Genomic DNA, 25,777 nt, shown 5'->3' with positions numbered 1-25,777 from the left:
GTAAACTCAGTAGGGAGTCCACAGGATTCTGTTCAAGTGCAGTGTATTTGATGTACAGTAGTTTGTTAATTACTCAGTTGAAGACTCACTAGAAATGACACAAAAACAGCATTCTGCTTTTAAGTCTCAAAATATGTCAAATGGGTTCAGTGATCAGATAAATAAAGCACAACGATCCATCAAAAAGAAAGAAGCCTTTTACAAAAGTTTGTTGTTTAACTTTGCAAACCTTTGAAATAACAACATACAACTTTCCACAGTAAGTCAAAAATATGTGCTACCAAAATAGAAGATGTTTTGGTAAATGTTTGTCTTTGAGTGCAAATTTCTGCTCAGATAGCATGTATGACTCACTGGAAGGCACATAAATAAATTAAAGCTCATAGACTCCCTGAATCTTGCGTTCCTAATTGAGTTGTTTTCATATTTAAAAGGCATGTGAAGTCTCTAGTATCTAGTGAAGTAAAAAGGGAAGCTATTAAATGCAACTCCAAAACCCTAATTAAAAACTTACCAGAGAAACAACATTAGTGCAAATGCTGAGAACAAATACACTACATGCTAGAATCAAATTCAACGTTCCTCAGCTGCAATGCAAACATGTAAGTATATGACATCACAAACCTGCATGAGTTACTTAAAGCTGCAATCTGTTACTTTTTGGGGGAAAAAATGAATAAAAACAATTTATTGACCTTCGTTCGATTCACAAAGGAAAGCTCATAATAATGTTTTGTAATTTCATCGGCCTGGGGTGGGTTATTTTGGGTGGGGGGTAATGAGTATTTCGTCGTTGCATCATTACGTCCCATCCTTACACAGATAGAAGATATCCTGGCTACTATATCACACGTGGATGGGGAAGAGTTAAAGGGACACTTCACTTTTTTGAAAATATGCTCATTTTCCAGCTCCCCTAAAGTGAAACATTTGATTTTTACCGTTTCGGAATCCATTTAGCCGATCTCAGGGTCTGGCGGTACCACTTTTAGCCGAGCTTAGCATAATTCATTGAATCTGATTAGACCATTAGCATCGTGCTCAAAAATAAGAGTTTCTATATTTTTCCTATTTAAAACTTGACTCTTCTGTAGTTACATTGTGTATTAAGAATGACGGAAAATTAAAAGTTGTGATCTTCTAGGCAGATATGCTAGTAACTATACTCTCACTCTGGCGCAACAACCAAGGACCCCGCCGCCGCACGATGAGTGCAGCAGGCGCAATGATACTACACAGTGCGCAAAAAAGTCCCCAGCTATTCAAAGTTACCAAGGGGACTATTTTTGGGTGATGTGTAATATCATTGCACCTCCTGCACTCATGTTACGGCAGCAAAGTCCATGATTGTTATGCTGGAATAAAAGTATAGTTCCTAGACATATCTGCCTAGAAAATGTGCTTTCAAATGTCTTTTTGTAACCCAAATTTTCCGTGGCACAACTTTCTTTTTCTTTTGATTTTATGTATTGTTTTCTCATTGTTTTTTTCCTATTTCTTACCATTGTTGCTTTCCGTAACATTTTTAGACATCCTAACCCAAACCCCAACTTTAACCCCAAGCAACAATGATTTAAAGGGACAATAAGTAGGATTTACCCCATCTAGTTGTGAAATTGTATTTTGCATTTAAACGAATAGTGCTCTCTAGTGCCTCGCTTTTCCAAATGCATGTTGCATGTAAAATGCATGAATGAATGTTTTCTGAATGAAAACGCGTTGGTAGGCTAGTGCTTTTTGTCCCTCTCTGCTATTATAATATATCAGTATGGCGGAACGACATGGAAGCCTCCTTGGACTTATCCGTTCAATGTAAGTAAAGAGAAGAAATTCTAAGCTTACAAAGAAAAGTCAGATCACTGGCAAAGGTCATTTGACACCAACGAGGACATATTTATGAATAAAGACAATGATTTTGATTAATAAAACACTTAAAAACCACTTACTGTCCCTTTAAAAATAGGGGATAAAACATAAAATTACACAAAAAAGAAAGTCGTGCCACAGACACGAGAAACTATTTATAGAAATTCGTAGAAATTAGTGCTCAAGGCACGAAAAAAACTGAAACTGGAAATTTTGCGTGACTATAACACGACTTTCCGTGAGATCATGTTGAGAAATTTACTCTGCAAATAATTGCAGTTTTGTGTTTCAAACAGAGATGGCGATAGAGAGGCAAAAGTTACAGATTGCAGCTTTAAGGGAGCCTATCTATCCACATCTACAACTTTCTTCACCCTCGCCTCTTATTGGTGAAATGTCACACAATCAAAACAGCAGCCTCATTAGCAAATAATGAAACACCTCTTGAAGATTCACCCCATTTGCATTTACACTCTTGCCTTATAAACTAACCCTAAACCTGTTCTATGACTATTTTTACTGTACTAATTAACTCTACTGTATTGTCAGTACCCTCTCTTTTTAGCAGAAAAAATAATAACTTGACCTGACTCAACCTGTCTTTGTATGTGTTTTAAACCTTAATAAGTTTTCCTATTCCAAGACTACAAATGTACCTATTTTCACAACACAGAAATATTTCTTTCCATTTTATTATCATACAAATTTCTGAAACACAAGGCCCTGAGAGACTGGCACAGATGTGCTAGCTTTCTTTTCACTCAATCATCACTTTGAATAACTTGTGCATTATGAAGTCTAGCTCCATATTGATTGCAAGTCACAGGAAGACTAAAAGATTGAACCGCAATGAAATTTCATTTCCACTTATCCAAAGGTCATTGCTTGAGGTTGTCACCTACTGTAGAACTTGTGTTAACTGGAAATTTCTTGGCTTTAAGATTAATTTTGCAATCCTAAAGATTGTGAACTTTTAGTATTGCTCAGCAAATAAAATCGGAGAAGTATTTTAAAACCTGTTCAAATGTTTCGTTAACAATCTTCATCACAAAACAGTGAAAAACCTGCTGGTGTTTATATCCATGACAAAATTGCTCCAAGTGTAAAAAAAAACAAAAGTGTTGAACCCTATTTGGAACATTGTCATTCTGCAGTAACTTAGCATTTACCTGATGACACAAACATACTTCAGATACCTTAAGTTGTGTGAACCTCAGGTTAATAGTGCACTTAAGCATGTGTCCACCAGAATATCCCAGAGGTTGTGCCATATTGAGACATCGAGATACCATGGGGTGAGGATGGTTCAAGATGTTTTTCTTAAATAACATTGTCATTCTCGAAGAGGTCAAGTCCACTCTGTACAAGTTTCTCAGCTGAACTGATGGCACGGGACACCAGTGTCAGAGACTGGTTGACACTGCCATGCCAGGGTATGTCTTGAGCATCCTTTAGGATAGAGAATTGTGGCGTTTGTTTGTTGAAGCCGTAGAGAATGTTCCTGTGAGAAATACATAAGAATGAAAACTTGATTATTAAAATTGTAATATTAAGCACAGGCAACTTTAGATATGTTGTGCACTGTACCTTTGTGCTTAAAACACAGAGCATACATGTATACACACTCAGGGTGCACTTGAGTCACAAAATCAATATTATTGTGTCTTAGGGCAACCTCAAAGCACCTTTATATGTTTTCAATGTTTGAAATTTGTTAAACTTCAATATCACCAGACTTTGGGGCACTTCTGCATGGTTCAGGGTCATGCATTGATTTTTATTTTTGGAACTTATGTGTTGTTTAAACCAGTTTATCACACCTAAGCAATATGAATGAGCCAAATCTTTATCTGTAAACAGGTCAGGTGAAGTTTACAATAACCGTGTGACCTTCAGAAAGCCATTTTTATATGAAATTGTATTTAATAAACTCTCTCCTTGTAACAGGGCCATAGCTAAACTTTACAGGGCCAAGGACTGACTTTTATGAGCAGACTCTCTATCCACTGGGCGCAATAAGTTTAAACTCCTAAAAAGTGCTGCTTTAACCCATGATTGAGTAAAATATGGATAAACCCAACTGTTAGGATAAATTAAAGGATTAGTTCATTTTCTTAAAAAAAATCCTGATAATTTACTCACCACCATGTCATCCAAAATGTTGATGTCTTTCTTTGTTCAGTCGAGAAGAAATTATGTTTTTTGAGGAAAATTCCAGGATTTTTCTCAATTTAATGGACTTTAACGGACCCCAATACTTAACAGTTTTAATGCAGTTTAAAATTGCAGTTTCAAAGGACTCTAAACGATCTCAAACGAGGCATAAGGGTCTTTTCTAGCGAAACGATTGTCATTTTTTGGCAACAAAAAAAAGCACTTTTAAACCACTTCTCTTCTTCCTCTGGCTGTGTGATGAGCCAGTGTGACCTCACGTAATGGCGTATTCACGTCAAAAGGTCACGTGTTACATGAAACGCACATTTGCGGACCATTTTAAATAATAAACTGACACAAAGCCATTAATTAGTATAATTCGACATACAACAACCTCATAATGGTCCTCTTTCTCCACACTTGTAAACACTGGGACGTAGTTTCACATACGTCATCCGTGACCTCTTGGCGTGATGACGTATTACGTGAGGTCGTGTTTGCGCGTCACGCGACCGGAGGAAGACGAGAAGTTGTGGTTTAAAAGTGCATATTTTTTATTTTTCTTGCCAAAAATGACAATCGTTTCGCTAGATAAGACCCTTATGCCTCGTTTGAGATCGTTTAGAGTCCTTTGAAACTGCAATTTTAAACTGCATTAAAACTGTTAAGTGTTGGGGTCTATTAAAGTCCATTAAAATGAGAAAAATCCTGGAATGTTTTCCTCAAAAACACAATTTCTTTTAGACTGAACAAAAAAAAAACATCAACAGTTTGGATGACATGGTGGTGAGTAAATTATCTGGATTTTATCTTTAACATTTTCATATTTGACAGGACCACAGGTTGAAACAATCAAGTGTTGAACTTTAGTGAGCCACCCCTTATCACTGGTGTAAAATCAGACACAATTTTATGCAGTTCAATTAATATCAAATATTTTAAAATGAATAGTATTGATCACACTCATGCATTTCACTACACTAAAAATATAATTCATAGCATTTTTCCTTAGAAAATTGATTATTATCTGTGGTTTGAACCTGTGAGTCAAGGGAAAAGTAATATCACATGAAAAGTGGCTCTACTGTATCATTGTTAGCACTGCTCTATCAACTCTAATGCCATAAAATCCAATCACACTTTGCCAAAAGCACAACCTCACACATCACACTTTCCATTTTTAGATGCAAAGACCTGTAAAGCCAGTAAATCTGTCCAACTGTTGTGCAGTTGTGCAGGTTATTAAATCACATCCCAGTCTTTATATGTGTTTGTGCTGGAGGTCATTTTATACAAATCTCCAGGAAACCTATGACATATAATGTAGGATTCATGGTAAATCTGACCACTCAGTGCTTGACCAATCAGAATCCAGCATTACAGAGCGACATGTAATGAGGCAATATCCTCCATCTGTGAGCATTCAATGACTGCAATTTCCTTGCACTTTCTAATCCATTATCTATTATATAATGCCAATGCATTGGATAAAACTGATTATTAAATAGAGAGTCAAGTGTATACAACACAGGGTGAAAAAGTGCAAATCAATGGGATTTAATTCTGTCGGGCCAGGACCCAAAGAGAGATAATGAGCAGGTACCCGACAAGACTCTCAGCATTTCATCTGTTCCCTTCCTCTTCTGTTAATTTAATAAAACCCACTCCAGGACTGCTGATTACTACTGATTACAATTGCATGTGGCTTTGATAATAACGGGGCCCTCCTTCAGTGCAGATTAACCAAACCAACAGACGCCAACAGTGAGAGAAGGTTTTGTCAAAGCAAGAGTGCGGCAAGCGGTCCTTGTGGATCGATGGAAGATCAAACTAGTATTCACTCAGACACAAAGGGAAGAAATAATCGGAGGTACTGTATGAGGGGGCAGCATCTATTTTGAATGGACGTCGTCTAGCCACTCCATTATAGATCCAGCTGTACCGCGGTTCTCATCAACAACGGTGGCACATCTGTAAATCCCTGCGGTTGAGTGGGAGTGTGTGAGGACACCGACTGAAGCTCTCTGCTTTATTCTGCTGAGCCGAGAACTGAATGACAGTCGGTTGAGGGATTTACAGCAGCTCTATTCCCTAAAAGCTGATGTATGTGCTTGTTAGTGTACCTGCAATAGTTTTATATCACATAATTCTGGCCAAAGTCCTATGGTTTTGAAATCGAAATCTCTTTTCTTGAGAAGGTCATAGGACGCAGGGAATATTATCTCTGTAATACTGTCCTTTACTTTGTAAGCTTGAGCGTTTTCCAACCATGTGAGATGACATTTTTTTCATTTAGTATGCTTTTCTTTAGAGGCTTTAGATACATGATTTTGGCTTCATGTTCTGCTGTGCATTATTGGAACATGCAACAACTCTTTCTCTCAGAAGCCAAAAGGTGATGACATCAGCACAATTGCTTAATAATGGTTACAGTACTTCAGTCAATCGACCTACAAACCAGCCTTAGGGAAACCACAGGACTATAGGCCAATAAATTCTTATAGACTCCTATTATCACCTTGTGATAATTATGTCATTTCACTATGAACAAAAATGTATCTTATTAGCTTGTTATTAACTAATATGATCTTAAAGGTGCAGTGTGTAATTTTTAGAAGGATCTTTTGACAGAAATGCAAAATAATATACAAAACTATATAATCAGGGGTGTATTATAAAGACCTTTCATAATGAACCTTTAGGTTTTTATTACCTTAGAATGAGACGTTTTTATCTACATACCGAGAGTCCCCTTACATGGATGCCGCCATTTTGTTCCGCCATGTTTCTACAGAAGCCCTTAACAGACAAACTTTTTTTACAAAGCTATCTCCGAAGATGACATGTTTGTCTGGTGGTGGCTACCGTAGCTTCTCTATCAATTTTAAAAGCTATGGGTGAGCAGTTAACTGAGCCATTGGTTGCAATTCATAACCTCACCACTAGATGCCACTAAAATTTACACACTGCACCTTTAAGCCATTTTAAATAAAGTACTTTTGTGCAATACAAATATAAAAAAATGTTTTTTTTGGGTCTGTAATGTCTTAGAAGCTTCCTAAAAACCTCTCTCAAATAGCTCTATTAGGGTGGGGGAATTTAAACAAGTGGTTTTGCACCTATTTGGCTCCCCCTACTGGCTTAACTTGCAATCTCATTACTGATTGGCTGACTTTGCTGCCACTCAAAAAATGTAGCCAATTATTTTTAAAGTGAAGGGGCAGGGAGATGCCTGTGATGTCATAAGCATCAGTTTTTCAGATTGGGCTGTTTTCTGGCTGACATTTATAAAAGAGGAATTTCTATGAGACTGAGATGTTTAGAATGTCTAGAATTTTTTGTATGTTTGTGAATGCGGGTAGACTACCATTATTCAACAAAGACAAGGTAAAAATGGTTTTTCATTCTCTGTCCCCTTTAATGTTTTCATTAAACACTTCAACAAAGGGTCAAGTTTTCCATGTACCCTCGTATCTGTTCCCAATGCAAGCCTTTAATTCAGTTTCCTTGCGCTTCAGAAACGTAATAATTGATATTTCATTAAAACACTTCAACAAAGTGTCAAGTTTTCCACGTACCCTCCTATCTGTTCCCAATGCAAGCCTTTAATTCAGTTTCCTTGCGCTTCAGAAACTTAATAATTGATATCCCTCTGTTTCCAAGTATTTCAAAGTTCCCTTTACATTTTTCCCACCACTTCTTGCTCCTTTTGAAGCATAAGGACTCATGAATATATCATGCTTTGTATGAAAGACAGGTGTTGATTCATCAAACGTTCAGCAGCTACGCTCGTGAAGTTCCATATTTGTGATTTTTTTTTTAAATGGGACATATAATGAAAATTTGTGAAAGTGCTATAATTGGGTCCCCAGTGCTTCTATCAATCTAGAAAATGTGAAAAAGATCAACCTAGTAACTTAGTTTTGGTAATCCATTCTCTGCAAGCATGTGGAAAAATAGATCCTTGAAATTTGGCTCTCCTTTTGATGTAATACTGCCCCTTAATCTGCACTATGCAACCACAGCACTGCCATTTAGTGCAGAGATCAGCTCATTTGCATTTAAAAGGACACACCCAAAACAGCACATTTATGCTCACACCTACAAAGTGGTAATTTTAACATGCTATTATAAATTATCTATCGGATATTTTAAGCTAGAACTTCAAGTACGTACTCTGGGGACACCAAAGACTTATTTGACATCTTAAAAAAGTCTTGTGAAATGTCCCCTTAAGTGTTACCTGTACAAGCCAGGTGGTGGGTTTGGTATAAGGAAGCTCTTTTCTAGGTCTCGGAGGACGTCATTGAGCATTCGCACGTGGGCTGGATCTCTCTCTTTTGGATCATTGGCAGGACGCATGACCTCAGATTGAAAGAATGCCGAGTTCTCCCTCAAAGAGGCGGCCACAGTCAGCAGATCCGGCTGGCTTAATAGGTCATCTGAATTAAAAAGGACATATAACATTATAATGAAGTCATTTTTTACATTGTTAAAAACCTTCTGTGATCTATAGTTGTATATATTTATACACAATTGTTATGGTGATCTACAGGACATACAGCCTGATCTCACAAGAATTTGACATATTTTTCGAGTTAGCTAATTCGTATTTATACGAGGTTAAATCGTGAAAAAAAAACGTACAATTCCCATGCAAAAACACCAATGAAACCGAACCCCTAACCCCAACATCACCGGGGTCAAGGCAAACTGTACAAAAACTTACGAATGTGGTCGTATTAATACGAATTAGTTAATTACAAATTCAAATTACAATATTAATTACAAATTCTCCTGCATTGATAGCGTTGGGACATCTGATTGATATCTTTTGACTTATATGTGAAAGTGTAACTGTGTGAGTTAACAATAACAACATTGTTAGTTTATCATTTAATTTCTTGAATGCTTAACTTAAAAGATTTAACACTCCTCAATATCAAGGGTTGCTATGAGGTTTTTTTATCACTCCATAAAGAAACTTTGCCATCCACAAAATCTTTTGACTTTTTGACTTAACCTTTGACTTTCTTTCATGGCATTTCAGTACTGCAAGGAACACATTTACTGTAGAAAATGTATTTTTAGGAATCAGACTATGTTTGGTAGCTGGAACAAAGAAGGTTAATCCAGGAACACATGTAAAGTGCTATTCCCTTTTAACCTTTATAATATGTGTGCACAGTTTCTCTAGAAACACTGAACATCATAATTCATATCATTGAAAATTTGTAGCTGGCACAACGTAGTTGCCCAACATGGGCTTAATGCATTGCAACCACTATTGACCTTACCTACTTGCCACTCAAAGCAGCTATTAATACAATTTCACTTCATCCTCATGGTCCTAATCGTCTCAGACACACCTCCTTGGCACTGCAATTGACTGTTGGCTTGTTGTTAGCAGCAACTGTTTTGACAGCTTAAAAGCAACCCTCAAACTCGAGGAAAGCACCGGCCCTCAAAATTAAACAGTCGAGAATTCTGTGGGCTAAATAAAAACAAACCACTGACCTACCTACAGTACATCTGCTAACAAATGATTCAAAGAAATACATACTCATCTTGTTAGAAGGTAAGTGTTAAAAAGTGTGCTGTGAATGTGAATACAAATGAGTACAACATGAAATTCTACCACACCACTGTATGATGTAGTGGGTTCATTTGATCCTTCATCTAACGAAAAATGCATCAAATGAGAACTTACAAAAGTGCTCACAATTTTAAAATACTGTAAACATATGTGTAAAAATAAATTTACGAAACTGTCTGGGAAACCCAGGGTAAAGTCTGAGATTTGAAGCATTAACGTTTAAATTTAATCTTCGACATGGCCTCAATATTAAAGCAACACTAAAGAGTTTTTGCTCTTTGCTCCCCCTACAGGTTAGAAGCGTAATTGTTCATTACCACTGTCGTAAATACTGCAGCATAGCTGGCTCTGATAAGATTGTAGGTCTGCCGTAAAGCAAGTTTTTGTAGTTTTCACTCGAACTACAGGACCACGACCAGACGGTTGGAAACTTCTTTAGTGCGGTTTTGGCCAATAGAGGGCTGCAAAGCGAATGTCACCCTGTTTTGAGTGGATGAACGACTGAAACTTTTTTGGAAACGTTATGTTAAGGTAAAAAAAAAACTTTTTAGTGTTGCTTTAAAGATATCAAGGTTATATTTTGAGACAGTGTTCTTTATTTTGTTAAAAAATCATTTTACTAATTTTGGAAAATTTGCCATGATTTAATGATATTATTATTATTATAGAGAAGATTAGTAGAGAATTATTATTATAAAAATTTTTTTTTTACCGTGGAGGGCCGGTGGTAAACGAAATTTCCCGGTAGATTTTTTGGTCCCACTCTGCCCCTGGGTTAGAGCTTGCAGACTGCCTGTGTGAGACGCGCGTAAAACGCGTGCATGCTAGAAATAGAACCAACGCCTATTTTTCATGCGACACGCAAGCGTATTGGAACAGGCAAAATAGAATAGGAAAATGTGTTTATATGTCATTTTGTACACAAATACATATTAATTAATGACAATTTGATGTTTGAAAGTCTATAGTTGACATAAATTCAGATATAAATGTAATAAATAAAAAATATATATTTTCCGGACTATAAGCCGCACCGGAATATAAGCCCCATCATTTAAAAATGCGTAATTAAGACGAAATAACATATATAAGTCATAGTGGACTATACGTCGTGTAAAATCCAAGCCGAAGAACAGACATTTAATCTGGAAAGGCAAGTTATTCAACTAAACAATAGCAGACAGAACAGACTCGTCATTCCACATTACAGAATCCATTGAATTACATAAATACAGAAGCAGCATATAGTGGACTCTTGCGGCTGTAGATGGTAATTATGTCTCTTGCCTCATGAATGTCAAAATTAATTCATACTGACTTACAAGGTGCACCTGACTATAAGAAGCAGCACCAGACAAGTTATGAAAAAAAATGCGACTTATAGACCGAAAAATATGGTAAATAAATAATTATTGATTTTCAAATATTGCACCTGTCAAACATAATCTATTTGCCGTCAATACTGTTGACAGTGTCCTTTATCAGTAAGCTTTATATTTATGCCTGGTCTGTCAGCGGCCTCCCTCTATGTCACCTACACCAGCGCGCCAGCGCCGCGTCAGGTTCTGGTGTGTAAAGACACAGAAAACACAACGCAGCCGCCACGCAACTGACACGCAACCGAAACGACACCCAGCCAGTGTGTCACTGGCCTTACTGCCTGTATGCTGCTATATTCTGAGGTTGCAGTACCCTTATATTGTTAAACATCTTCAGAAAATTGCCATGCTAATGGTACAACAAACACACATGCACAAACACACAGATAATATTTTAAGGATTCTTTTGCAAAATTCAAGACTCAAATTTGATCTGAACTTGAGGAACTCATGTTACTTCACTTTCTGACTCAACAATAACAAAAGATACTTCTAAAGCTTCAGGACTGAACGTTGCTCAGGGCTTTAAAAATGATAAATGTGCCCATGAGCATTGGGTATCATTGGAAATTATGCACTCAGTTCTGCCCTGGAGGACACACAGAACTCTGTGTAAACAGAGAGAGTGATTGAGAGAGAGAGAGAGAGAGAGAGAGAGAGAGAGAGAGAGAGAGAGAGAGAGAGAGAGAGAGAGAAACTTTTATTTCACAATAAAAACTTTTTATTTAACTTCTGTGGACTGTTGTAATTCATCGATCATTGTGATAGAGACTGGAGAAAGTCCAGTGATGCTGTCATGAACCCAACAGAGGTTTAGATCTTTACAAATGAAAATAAAACTTAGCATATCACATCATTTTCAGTGTCCCTTTGTGTCTGTGCCAAAAGATGTACTACAGGAAGGAAACTGTTAAAGCAATAGTTTAACACAAAATATACAAAAAGTCATAAAATTCAACCATAAAAGGTAAAGTTTTAGGAGTGCCATGGATATTCTTTTATATATACTAAAAATAAATAGGGACTGTCAATTTCTTGTCTTCTGAAGTCATAAGATAACTTTATGTGATGAACAGTTTAATAAAAGACAAACTGTCCTTGATACATGCATAAATGCTCATGGGAGAAGTAGTGACGTATAGTTTATGAGCAGATCTTTTCACTGAATGGTTTAATCTACTTATTTATATAACAAGCAAAATAAACAGCATGTAGATTACCTAGAAAACCAAAACATTTGTTATTTAGACAAGGTATCTCATTAAGAGTGCAGTTTAGCAACTAGTCAGACCATTAAACAAACAGAAACCGGAAGTAAAGTTCTGACCAGGCGCGTAATTGCGTCACCTCACGTGCGTCCAATGAAACCGTCTATAATAAATATAACAAAAAAATCACATTTTTGTTCCACAGAAGATATAAAAATGACATAAAAATGATTGAACGACGATGTGATGTTTGAGTACTTGACATAGATATTGACCACATTTCTTTCTCTTCTCCCTTTTCAGTAAAAATCCCTTTCTTTTCTCTCAGGTATTGTTTCGTAATAGTGAAAACTTGTATCTTGTCATAAGCACCTTTTGTACGTTTGCCTCCCTGACACATTGGTTTTATTGTTTCCTAATCTTTGCAAATCACTTAGGATAAAAGCGTCTTGTAAATGCCTAAATTAGTGAACTCTACCTTTAACATTATGGGTACTTACAGGACACAAATGTTAGCATGAAATTTGTTTAATATAATAAAAAAGATTCCGTTTAACTAAACCAGAATAAAATGATTTACTGTAACTTGTCTTGCAGTGACTAAGTAACTTTTAGATGTCTTCATTCTCACAGTGCTGAGTCTCTCTAAAATAATCTGAACATCAATGAGCGGTTTAAATCAGAAGGGAACACTTCTCTAAGGTTTTAATTAGACATGACTCTTTGATCTCACACAATTCATTACATTTCTCATGAATGCTGTCATTTCCATGTGTCCCTGTAAAACTCAGCGAGAGAGTGAGAGCGAGAGAAAGATGGTCTATAAGACCCCAAAATTGAAAGCATTATTTTTAGAATAATATACATTTTCAATAATACAAATAATGTATCATTTTTTGTTCACTTCTCATCTATATAATAAATCTGCTTTGAGAGATTTTAAGTACTTTTGTACCTGTTTACAACTAAATTCCTCAACTACACCATTAGCTTGCCTGAAAAATATCACATTTTTATGAAAATTCACATAAATTATGATCTAAATTTGATTTAAATTGTTTTTAGATATTGTTCTAGGTGTTAGGTGTTAATTTCAGCCATCTGTTTTTAGAAAAAAAAAAACACAAATGAATGACAGTTTAGGAATTAAATCATTTCAACCAGCAGATGCCCATAAAGACCCATTCATATCACTGGATATGGACAACTGCTCACATCACTACTTTAGTGATACATTTTGTGAATTTATGTTTATATAAACATTAGAAAGGACATTAAAAATAAATATTATTTCAAATAGTAATTTTTTAGTAGTTTTTAATGCATTTTGAAATGTCTGTTTTTACAAAATGTCACAAAAATTTGTGTAAATGTGTGTTCGTATGTGTTTGTGTGAGCATGTGTTTTCTGCATTGCATTTGTGCACAAGTACCAGGCCTTCATTTCTGTGTCAAAATTTTCAGATTTATGCTGGATTTATTGAAATGTATTTTTTGACAAAATAAATTTCATTTCCCATTCATTTTCAATTGGGGTCATATTGATCCCAAGTGACAGATTAATAAAAAAATACATGCCTTTAGAACAACCGAATCAAGTCCAGTTTTTGTGTATGTAAAGATAGATTATTTTGGAAAAGTCACAAAATGTTATATTTCTGAGATAAAGGGAACCTTTTTATTAAACTAATGAAATGTCGTTTGAGGGTTAATTTAAATTATCCTGGAAAAAAGTCATAGATTTAAACTATTTGTTATCATTTATATACTGGTATTGTTAGTTCCAGGATTTTGGATATGATTTTTTATGTTGCACCATCCCTTTAAAACTAAAAGTTGGGCTATATTTTGAATGAGTCTAAGTTTGAATACTGATCACTGGCCATCAATATCAACCCATCAAAGCTTCATACCGCACAAGCACTAAATTTACCTGACAAATAAACAGATCAGAATGACAAAGTCCTGGTAGCACACATGTTTTACCCTAACTGTGGCATTTTGAGCAGTATTCATTCCCTCTGTCTGAATGCTTTCCATTCAAACTTCAAATTACACAGCACTGACTTCACACGGGAGATATCTGTCAGGAAACAGCTGGGGATGCCAATCGCCAACACATGAACATAAGAGATCAGACATGTTTGGGACAATTTCCATTGCAAAAAAAGTGACAACAAAGTTACTTTGCGAAGCATTTGTGGGGATTTTCACATGGCCGGGGAGGCATATCTGTGGGATATGAGATATCTTTGAAGAAATATCACTACCACGCAGCATTACAGGTTTTGCTGTTTGTCTGCATGATGCAGGATTATATGGCAATTACATTTGTCACCTGTTCTGTTTCATGTCTTCATGAATATTTAAACACAAAGGGAATGTCGCTCCGACAATACTCCTGCTCGCTCCGCGGAATGAAGGGTGACAACTGGGTATACCTGCAAGCCACTGTGTAATAATTTAATGTTATTTGAACCTCTGAAATCCAATTCAGCCAGTCTTTGAAAATACAGAGAACATTTAGAAATGAAAGCTTGTCAAAAGCTCATTACTTCCCCTGGGTTTCGTAACTACGATCAAGAGAAAAGAATAAACGGTTTCCTCTCACGAGAACATTCAGCCCCTGTCTAGCCCTCTACGGTTCGTTCTCTTCGTGAAAAGACCTAAAATGATGGCCAATTCGTTCTGAAGATAAAATCCTATTTGATCTAAGCACGGGTTGAGCCTGAGAAGTGGCTCGCACCGATCTGAATTTTACAAATGCAGAAATCAAGGTCATTCTCTCAGCGGCCCTGTACGATGTGATGGAAAGATCAATACATCCACCCAAACAGATGATCTCTCCATAAATAATCTTTATGGGTGTAGGAGGGGCTGACACAGAGCCGATCCAAGCAGTAACGGTGAGTTACATCCTCAGACTCACAAACTTCCAGCAAAATCCTGCCTATATTGTCACGTTGCTATAAATTGATCAGCTTTTCTGTAGCTCTGGAAGACCTTGGGTTTAATTCCCAACAGATGTACATTATTCATTAAATATACAGCTTCAGAAAAAAATTGTCAAATTATTATCCCTAGCTGTCACTGGGCTGCTGCCCTTTCTAAAAGTTCACTTTTGCACCTAAAGATTCATATTGGTACCTCAGACATGCATATTGGTACCAACGAGGTCATATTAGTACCTAAAATGATTGCATATTGGTATCAAATTGGTATAAAGTGGGTTACCAGTGCATTTTATAACAGCTTCGCATCGTGCCATAAAACCCCCTTAGCTGTTATAAAATGCACTATAACCCCACTGCTTTGCGGGGCTTATTGCTTTTATAAAACGGTTACTTCATATGCATAACGTTAGCAGGATTTCATAAAATAAAACACAAATAAGTTGTAATTATATTATTACAAATATTACTCTTCAGCCAAACAAAGTAGTTCCTCAGAATCAAGTTTGGCTGCAACAGAGCGAAGTTCTCAAGAAACACAGACGCAGCAAAGACACAATAAAAATATGATTTAAAACTGTGGTGTTTATTCTTATAAATCAACATTCATCTAAAATATACATTAACATTTATATCGTGCAACTGTTGAAGTGATGATCAAATATGCTTGGAAGCATGCTTAACTCTAACGTTTCATCCTGCCTTCATTTGTTCTCTTATCACCTCTCAAATTTTCAGCTGAAAGCGGAGATAATTCCATTTTTGTGAAGAACTTTTGTAAGAGATCAGATTCCGAGCCGGTGTTTTAAGTGTTGAGTGAATGTGTCAGTGTTTAACTCCTTCACCGCCAGCGTTTAAAAAAAAACAGACCCTCTGCTTGAATATGGGTAGGTTTCTGCAAAAACACCACATTTTGAGCAAAAAGCTGAGATAATTCCATTTTTGTGACGGACTTTTCAAAGAGATCCTATTCAGAGGGATCTTTAAAACAGACACGGACATGCAGCCGCTTGCGATAGGGCAATACTTCCAGGTTTAAAAAGTTGCGAAATTATCCACCTAGTGGATAATAGCGGTATTGCGGAAATACGGAAATACTCGTTATTGACGGGGAAGCGTTTTCTCTCGTCAATGCCGATGAACGAGTTAAGTTGGTTAAGATCGCCATCCAGTGGATAGCGGAAATATGATTTGAGGTAGAAACTCCTCAGGGAGCGTTTTCTCTTTATTGATGAGATGACTCAACAATATTTATTGACATTTATCTGGATAACGCCATAATTGTGCAATTGTAGACAAATTAAAAATATTATTAAAGACTCTGGTGTTTATTTTCATAAATCAGTGCGCAGAAACAGTGGCACAGTGATACTTATGTAATGCGGTCTGAACCGGGGTATTTTGTTTCAAACAATCAGAATGAAGAACCAGAACTGCCCTTTTTATAAGTTATATATTTCAGTGCGCAGATTATGCGGGTGTGCACACAGTAACCGAAGTGCAGGGCATATATAAAAAAACGGACAGATTTGTATGGATAAACCGAACAACCGCAATTCACATGTGCGTATTTGACTATATAACCGAACAGGTAGAACCGAACGGTTCAATATTATATTGAGAATTGTTGCATTCCTAATACATACTGTATGTGTACATAAATGGTACATATTTAAACCTTTTGGAAGACTACCGCCCCACAAAGGTTGAACAAAGGCAATTTATCTCACTGAAACGTTGGTAACTAATAAATTATGCTTCAGTGAGTGTGCAGTTAGACTCTTTCTTTATTTTGTAGAGCATTTATTACAGTGTACAGTTTGAATGCACTGTAGATTGCTTTGGATTAAGTGGGCGTGTACACCAAAGCCTTTAAACACGGCTGAAAACCCCATGCGGACGCCAACTGTGGTCAATTGCCAGCATTTCAGTGCTTTGGTTGCTATGATACTTCTGTTTTGTTTATCAGTTTGTGTCAATGTGCCGGTTGGTCGTTCTGGTATTTGTCCCGCCCCTCCTCCACTGTTATTGGATGGCTGAGTGAAAAGTGACATTGAGGAGCTAAGCGCTTTTTTAACTTTGGGCGCTCAGCGCTGGGTGTGGAAAAAACGAAGAGCGCCGGTGCTCAGCACGAAAAAAAGCCAAATTCAAATTGGAAATAATTGAAACACACCTTGGTGTACATGCCTCCTAACTCCTCTGCTTAATATGTAAATGATCAAGTAGGCTTCACTTTCTTTCAGTTTTTATATTAGTCATTATCAGAAAAGCAGCATCAAAATAGAAAGTCAAGCAGTTTAATCAGAAGTTTTGCTTATCCAACAGTGAGACCGGTTTAATCAGAGTCCGTTTTTGCATGGAGATTTAGGGGCCGATCACACCAAACAGGTTTATGGCAGTTGCAGGCGCCTTTTTTGTGTCTTGCGTTTCCACGCATTTAACTAATTCACCGCCAGCCTTTTTGAGAAAAGTTGCCCACCTGCATTTTTGTGATTTTAACAAAATTTTCACAAAATTCCTTGCAGGAAAAATTATTTTCTATAAATATATAAACATACAAATTATATCAATTTATTACACGGCTCTCTGGAATGCTTGATTCTGATTGGTCAGTTGAGACATTTGCAGGTTCGTTCTTTTCAAATAATAACCGCTCCAAATTAATAACGCATAGCCGGACTACTTGCACGAGTAAAATCGCTCCGCGCCAATAAAGATCAATAAAGATTACTGTCTGTTTGGCGCCATCTTGTGACAAACACTGGACAACCACGACAAGACATAGACAGCTTACTGAGACTGAACTTGACAAAATAGAGCATGACAGCTACGAAGCCAACACACACAAAAATACAGAATGGGGATTAAAACTTCTCAAAGACTGGCTAAAAGAGAAAAAATGGAGACAGACAAGTATGAAGCAGCGGATCTTAATAAGGTATTACGATCATTTTATGCATCTGTGCAAAGTTCCCTTTCAGTCGGTCACTACGACGTCATGTCGTGACCGACGAATTGGGAACCGCTTCGCGGGTGACCTATCTGCTTCGAGAAACCTTTAAAACGCCAATGAACTTGGCATGCAGATAATTGCATCTGCCGGCGCCGCCCCGCCGCACAGGTATTTAATGAGCGGCAGGTGCAGTTATCAAATCAGCTTTTTAGCTTCGAAAGCTGTCAGACTGACTGCTCACGAGAAGCTACTCTCTGCTCTTTGGAGAACTCTGCGTGTTCGATTTGGTTGGGCAAAGGCATTTCAGCGGAGGCTCGCGGGTGTTCCACCTCTCTTTTTAATTTTTTGACTTTTTTCTCACTCTTAGTTGAGTGTGTGCGTAGCCGTTCCCCTGTGTGCTTCATCAACATCAGCACATTAAAAGAGTATTTCCTCTAAAAGAGTATTGCGGTGTTCTGCGTCTTTTAAAAGACAGCATTTCACTTGCACTGAGACGGGAGTGTCTTTTTAAAGATGTCTTTCCGTCCGTGTTTCTGGATGCGGCAAATGTATGGCTCCCCGGGTGGCCACGATCGTTTTCTCTCGTGCGCAAGAGTGCATGCTGAGGCTGCGATCGTGGAGGGTTCATACTCCTAAGAGAGCATGAACCTCTTGGATGGCGGAGACGGGTTTCGTACCTCCGGGAACGTCACCCCCGTTTTTCGGTTGCGGAGCCCCGTTAAAGGTGCGGTGGCAAAACTCCGGAAATCTTATCTCCGTATAAACGTGCTGAATCGGTTAGCTGGTTCGTCCAGTGACTCTCAGCACCCCCATCCACAGCCAGAGGTGCCGTAAGAGACGGGTGGCGCGTGTTCTACGCGCTCTCGTCCTCTTTCAGTCCTCACGAGGATTCTATGTCTGTCACAGCATCGGAGAGGGGGTCGTCTATTCGGTCGCAGACTCGGACCCACTCCCGCCTTCGGGTTGGGTAGGGGCTTCCGTGCTCGACCCCGAGTGGCGGCCATGTACGCTCGGGAGCGCGGAGACGGTCTGCGTGGAGCGGAGAGCTCCTCCCCCACCGCACCGTCCCGCCTAGATGATTGGCACTTCAGGACTGCAAGAACAGCCCCGACCTTCTGTGCCTTTCTTCCCGGGGTGCATGTTGGTTGACACGGTCATGGAAAACTCGTTTTCCTCCCGGAACCGATCGTTCAGCCATCACCTCTCACCTCTCCTGACGGCGGGGCCGCTAAGGTTGCTGCTCCAAGAGACCAGCCTCCCTCCCCTCACAGACCCACGGGCTTGTGAGAGGCGGCCTCTGCCGTGCGCGCCATGGCGTGATGCAGGTCCGCCAGGCTAAGGCACTGATTGGATCTGCACAGGTGAGGTCACGGTCCGGCAACTAAAGAATCCTGTGTGGCTCTGACCTGGCGCTACGTGCGACTGGGTTCACCCCACAGGCCGCCGGACGTGCTATGCCCACCCCCGGTGGTCCAGGAACGCCATCTCTGGTTGTGTCTTGCAGGCATTAAGTAGGTCGTTAATAATCGTCCTAAATGTTCCATTTTAGACCAGCCATTTCGGCGACGCGGCTGAGAGTGTCCAACAATGATCGGCCGCTTTAGAGCAGACTGAGGCATCATGCCACGTCGGAGCCTAGCTGCCCCCTCCGTTACGTTAGTATATTGGTCTGCTTTTCGCCGAGGGCGTCCTGCTACGGCTTTTTTTGTTCCTTCATCCCGGCAGCTCTGAGGAACCTGTCGTAAGCAGTACACCCGCCCACTCAGCCCGCTACAGAGGTGGAAAATGAAACTTAGCGGCTCTGAGTCGGGCGATCTGAAGATTGAGAGGATCGCTCTTCAGGAGATGGTGAAAGCATCATTCTCCCCCCCACCCCGGAGGAGGGCCGGGTGGGGAATCCTTGGTTTCGTTTTGTGTTCCGCCGATTTCAATCGGCACCCACTAACCTCAAAGAGCGAATTCCTCTTCTTTCTCCAGATCACCGGAGGCATATAGGAGTTTCGGACGGGCTCAAAACCCTAAGTTCTCCTCTTCCTCTTTCGCCAGCGGATGTATTGAGCGGGACATCTACAAAGGAGCCTTTGCTCAGCATCCATCAGCGGTTTCGGGTGAGTGTTTCATTACACACAACATCTCACAATGCGGCCAAAGAGCACGCGTCGTTGAGTTCCCCGTCTCCGCTCGCCACGGGTACACACATTGTGCCGTTAATTTCCTCTTGCTCGGTATCTGGGGGCCTGGGAAAAGCTTCCCAGCCCGTCGCGTTGGCTTTTACACACGATCCGTCTCGGTTACGCATTCAATTTGCCCGGCTACCTTACAAATATTCAGGCATTCGCTTCACCACGGTGAAGGCTGTCGATGCGCACGTACTGCGTGCGGAGATTGCTGTCCTATTGGCGAAAGGACGCGATCCAGCCGGTCCCTCCAGCCGAGATAAATTCGGGGCTTTACAGCCCTTCATTGTACCCAAGAAAAGTGGCGGGTTGCGTCCGATCCTAGATCTGCGCGTACTGAATCGAGAATTCACAGAATTCACATTCACAGAATGCTGTTCAAAATGTTTACGCAGAGGAGCATATTTTAATGCATCCGCCCATAGGATTGGTTCGCAGCCTTCAACCTGAAGGACGCGTACTTTCATGTCTCCATACTCCCCCAACACAGGCCGTTTCTCCGCTTTGTGTTCGAGGGGAGGGCATATCAGTACAAAGTCTCACCGTTCGGGCTTTCTCTCTCTCTCTCTCCCTGTGTCTTCATGAAAGTTGCGGATGGCGCACTGCAGCCCCTGAGAGAGAGAGTGGTGTTTGCGTTTTGGCGTATTGGCTCATAATAGCTCAGTTTCGTCAGATGCTGTGCACACACATAGATCGTGTACTTAAACACCTCGCTCGTCTCGGTCTTCAGGCCAACTGGGGAAAGAGTAAACTTTGCCCCGTGCAGAGAATCTCTTTTCTCGGAAAGTAAAGGGATTTGGTCGATTTAACAACACGTCTCATAGAAGCGCGTGTTCAGTCAATTCTGGCTTGCCTCAACATTTAAAGGCAGCTTGCGGTTCCACTGAAATAATTTTAGAAACTTCTGGGGCATATGACAGCAGCCGCGGCCGTGACACCGCTCGGGCTGCTCCATATGGGACCGCTTCAGTGTTGGCTTTATGACCGAGTCCCGAGGAGAGCGTGGCTCACCGGCTTTCACAGTATTATAATTACATCGAGATGCCGTCACACTTTCACCCCGTGGTCAGACCCAGCGTTTCTCAGGGTGCAGGTGCCACTGAGAGGTCTCCAGGCATGCTGTTGTTGGCAAAGATGCCTCTACCACGGGGTGGGCAGCCACGTACGGCGGGCTCGTCGCTTCGGGGGTCTGTTCGACATTCCAGCGACATTAGCATAAATTGCCTCGAGCTGTGCACTGTATATCTTGCGCTCGTCCGTTTCGTCAACGTGATTTGATGCTTAAGATGTAGTGCGCACCGACAACACTGCGGCTGTAGCGTATATCTATCGCCAAGGCGGTCTGCGCTCTCGTCACCTGTCGCATCTCGCCCGTCTCTCCTCCTCTGGAGTCAGAAGTATCTGAGGTCCCTTCGTGCCATTCACATGTCGGGGTCGCTGAACACAGCGGCAGTCGCGCTCTCACGAGCAGCGCGCTCCGGCGAGTGGCGACTCCACCCCCGGTTGGTTCAGCTGATTTGGAAATGTTTTCGGCAGAGCGCAGTTAGATCTGTTTGCTTCTTCAGAGACAACCCATTGTCGCCTGTTTTATTCATTATCCGAAGGAACACTCGGCGTGGATGCACTGGCACACAGCTGGCCGCGGGGTTTTCCCCAGTAAGCTTTATTGCGCAGACACTGTGCAAAGTCAGGGAGGACGAGGAGCGCATTCTATTAGTTGCGCTGTACCGGACAACTAGGAATTGGTTTTACAGAGTTCACTCTCCTCGCGACAGTCCCTCCCTGGCTGACTCCTTGGCACATTATGGCACCCTCGCCCCGATCTGTGGAACCCCCATGTGTGGTCTTTGGACGGGGCGCGGAGGTTTTAGGTGGTTTACCCCAGGCGGTATCTAACATCATCGCTGCAGCGCGAGCACCGTCTATGAGACAGGTATACGCTGAAATGGAACCTGTTTGTTGTTTGGTGTACCTCTCAGCGAGAGGACCCCCGAGAATGCTCGATCAGTATTGTGCTTTCATATCTCCAGCACCGCTTGGAGAAGAGGCTGTCACCATCTACTATTAAAGTAGATATCGCGGCAATATCCGCGCATCACGCACCTATAGACGGTAGATCTGTGGGTCAGCACGATCTGGTCATTAGGTTTTTAACAGGGGCACGGAGGCTGAATCCTTCGCGCCTCCCTCTATTCCTCCTTGGGACTTGTCCATGGTGCTGAAAGTTCAGCACTGCCCTTTCGAGCCTCTGCTGACGGTGAGCGTCAAGTTTCTCACTATGAAAACTTTGACGCTCCTCGCATTGGCTTCTATTGAAAGGATAGGGGATTTTCATGCATTTTCGGTCAACGATTCGTGCCTTCAGTTCGGGCCGGCTGAATCCAGCGTTAAACTGAGACCCGGCCGGGCTACGTGCCTAAAGTTCCCACCACTCCCTTTAGAGTTCGGGTGGTGGACTTTTCAAGCGCTGCCTTCGGAGGCAGACCCAGCTATGGCTTTGTTATGTTCTGTACGTGCACTACGTGTGTATGTGGATCGCACTCAAAGCTTTCGGACCTCAGAACAGCTCTTTGTCTGTTACGGTGGTCAGCAGAAAGGGAAAGCTGTCACTAAACAGAGGATGTCTCATTGGATTGTAGACACAATCGCCCTGAAATATGAGAAACAGGGCATTCCTTGCCCTTTTGGTTTGAGAGCCCATTCAACCAGAAGCGTGGCTTCATCTTGGGCTTTGGCTCGTGGTTCCTCGCTTTCAGATATTTGTAGAGCTGCTGGCTGGGTGACACCTAATACGTTCACTAGATTCTACAGTGTTCGTGTTGAGCCGGTATCCTCTCGAGTTCTCTCGTCAGATCAGTGAGAACATCGAGGAACGGCTCCTGTGTCGGCTTGGAGCCTTTCTTTTTGGCTGCGCAGAAACCGCACCATTATGGAAGGCCATTAAGGCAAAAACGTTACAAAAAATGTTTTTTGTCTTTTCCACCGCTTGGTGACCGATGTTGCGGAGCATCGGCTGCCAGCCTCTCACTAGATGTATTCTTGACTATCTGGGTGAGGCTAGCGCCCACATTGCGCCCCCTAGTGGTTTCTTTGTGAGTATTTCCGTGGAAAGTTTATGATTTACCACGTTTCCCTTAGCGGAGTTCGTTCCGCGCCTCTCTAGTGTTGCTAAGAGAGTGTATTTTTATAGACCTCGTGTCTTTTTATCCATCACCTTAGTGGTAGACCCCTAGAGGGTTTTTCTTCCGCAGCGATCTTAGTCCCGCCTGACGAGTTCGCTTCCCAGTTCGCCTAGTCACTATCGTGGGTTAAGGAACAAGTAGTGACCGGCCTCTGCTTCAACCCCATTTCCGTTCCCTTAAAGAGGAGAGTCGGAGGGTTTATGCAGGCACTGGAAGGGTCAGCTTCAGTGGCGCTTTGGTAGGGATTCCCAATTCGTCTGTCACGACGTGACATCGTAGTGACCAACTGAAAGGGAACGTCTCGGTTACATATGTAACCCTCGTTCCCTGAAGGAACGGAACGGTCACGTCCCGTCGCCACAGTTTGCTGTTCCACTGCTGATATCGGCCGGACCCTTTCCTTCTGTCCAGCTTTCTCAGCAAAAAATAGCTGATTTGATAACTGCACCTGCCGCTCATAAAATACCTGTGCGGCGGGGCGGTGCCGGCAGATGCAATTATCTGCATGCCAAGTTCATTGGCGTTTTAAAGGTTTCTCGAAGCAGATAGGTCACCCGCGTAGCGGTTCCCTGTTCGTCGGTCGCGGCGTGGCGTCTCCGTTCCCTTCCTTCAGGGAACGAGGGTTGCATGTGTACCCGAGACGTTTCGCGGAAGGATAACAATGTTAATTTAAAACAAATATGCCAATAAAATGTTTCAAATTCATATTCATGTCCAGTTTTTTTTCTTATGTGGCAAGTAGCCGTGTAATAAGCGGGATAATGTAGAGGCAGCCGGTAGTTATTGGGAAATAAGCCCCTTCAGTGTGATACAAGACCCTCCGCTTCGCGTCGAGTCCTGATCACACTGTCGGGGCTTATTTCCCAATAACTACCGGCTGCCTCTACATTATCCCTTACTTAAAGAACACACCCTCTGCTTTCAAACAAACAAACAAACAAACAAAATGGGGAAAAAACGTTTCATTATATATTTACTTTTTCCACTGAATTTAACCACTGAAATATGGATATTTCTCTTCAAAATTACAACATTTTGAGCAAAAAGCTTAAAAAATTGCGTTTTTTTAAAGGAATTTATGTCAGAGATCACACTCAGAATGACTATCAAACATAAAGGCATTTAAAATAAATCTTAAAATCTTTTTAACATCCGTTTTTGATAAATTCGTTTTGGCGCCATCTGGTGGATAAAAGCGGTTATTACACTTTCACTTTGAAATTCGTCCAGAAAGGCATTTTTATTAGTTAAATATGAACTCATAAATGACGAGATAACTCGTCAATGGCGGTGAATGAGTTAAAACGTGTTTGGTGTGATTGGTCCCTTACTGAGTCTTTTCACTTGGTTTATAACATTAACCCTCTGGGGTCTAAGGGGTTTTTAGGGCCCTGGGGAAGTTTTGACATGCACTGACATTTGTGCTTTTTTCAGTTGCTTAAAAACATATTAATGGCAAAAGTCTCATAACACTGCGTTCAGTACAAACTGGGCTACAATATCATATAATCAACATGTATGTACATGTTTGTATTTTTGAGAGAAAAATGTTTATGCGTGGTTTTTGAAAAAGCAAAAATTTTAAGTCACTGATATAAGTCCACAAAACTAATTCTAACATGTTTTCCCAAGACTTTCCAAAACAGGATCTAGTAGTCTAGAGTTTTTTCTTCAAAATGATGTGAAAATCATTCGGCCTACTCAATAACATAAAGCAAGATATTGATTTACAATTTCTAAGACACTTTTGCTTGGGAAAGGCTGTATGCGTGGAGGCGGGAAAGCTCCTGAATAATCAGTGATTGACAGCTGAGAGACAAAAGGGTTGCAAATGAGCCACATAATGAGCTTTGTGGGGATGTTCAACAGGAATGTAACTTTCTCTGTAGTAAAACCATGATATGGTTTACTTTTATGGTTTACGTTTACTGATATGGTTTACCAATGATATGGTTTACTTTTCAATTTAAATGTAAATACACACTCATTTTATATATATATATATATATATATATATATATATATATATATATATATATATATATATATATATGTAGATAGATAGATAGATAGATAGATAGATAGATAGATAGATAGATAGATAGATAGATAGATAGATAGATAGATAGATAGATAGATAGATAGATAGATATAGATATATATAGATATATAGATAGATAGATAGATAGATAGATAGATAGATAGATAGATAGATAGATAAATATAGATATATAGATATGTCGGCCGTAGGACTGGACAATAAACCCGATGCCAGGAAAATTGCGTTGCTGCTTACAGTTGCGGGTCCCCAA

The 25,777-nt window shown here is 40.3% G+C and overlaps 1 protein-coding gene across 1 annotated transcript in view; it reads right to left on the bottom strand.

The window, feature by feature from the left end:
* Positions 1-1,708: 1,708 nt before the first annotated feature.
* Positions 1,709-25,777, bottom strand: part of LOC129427212 (inactive N-acetylated-alpha-linked acidic dipeptidase-like protein 2) — a 329,030-nt gene continuing 304,961 nt past the window's right edge. Inside the window, exons 13-14 of the mRNA XM_073875958.1 lie at positions 8,264-8,462; positions 1,709-3,367 (exon numbers count right to left, since the gene is read on the bottom strand). Of these exons, the coding sequence (XP_073732059.1) occupies positions 3,187-3,367; positions 8,264-8,462 (380 nt within the window). The 3' untranslated portion in view covers positions 1,709-3,186. The remainder of the gene's footprint in view (positions 3,368-8,263; positions 8,463-25,777) is intronic.

Source organism: Misgurnus anguillicaudatus, chromosome 14, assembly GCF_027580225.2.
Source record: "Misgurnus anguillicaudatus chromosome 14, ASM2758022v2, whole genome shotgun sequence".
In the NCBI taxonomy this organism is placed as follows: Eukaryota; Metazoa; Chordata; class Actinopteri; order Cypriniformes; family Cobitidae; genus Misgurnus; species Misgurnus anguillicaudatus.
This window is presented reverse-complemented; position numbering and strand designations above follow the sequence as displayed.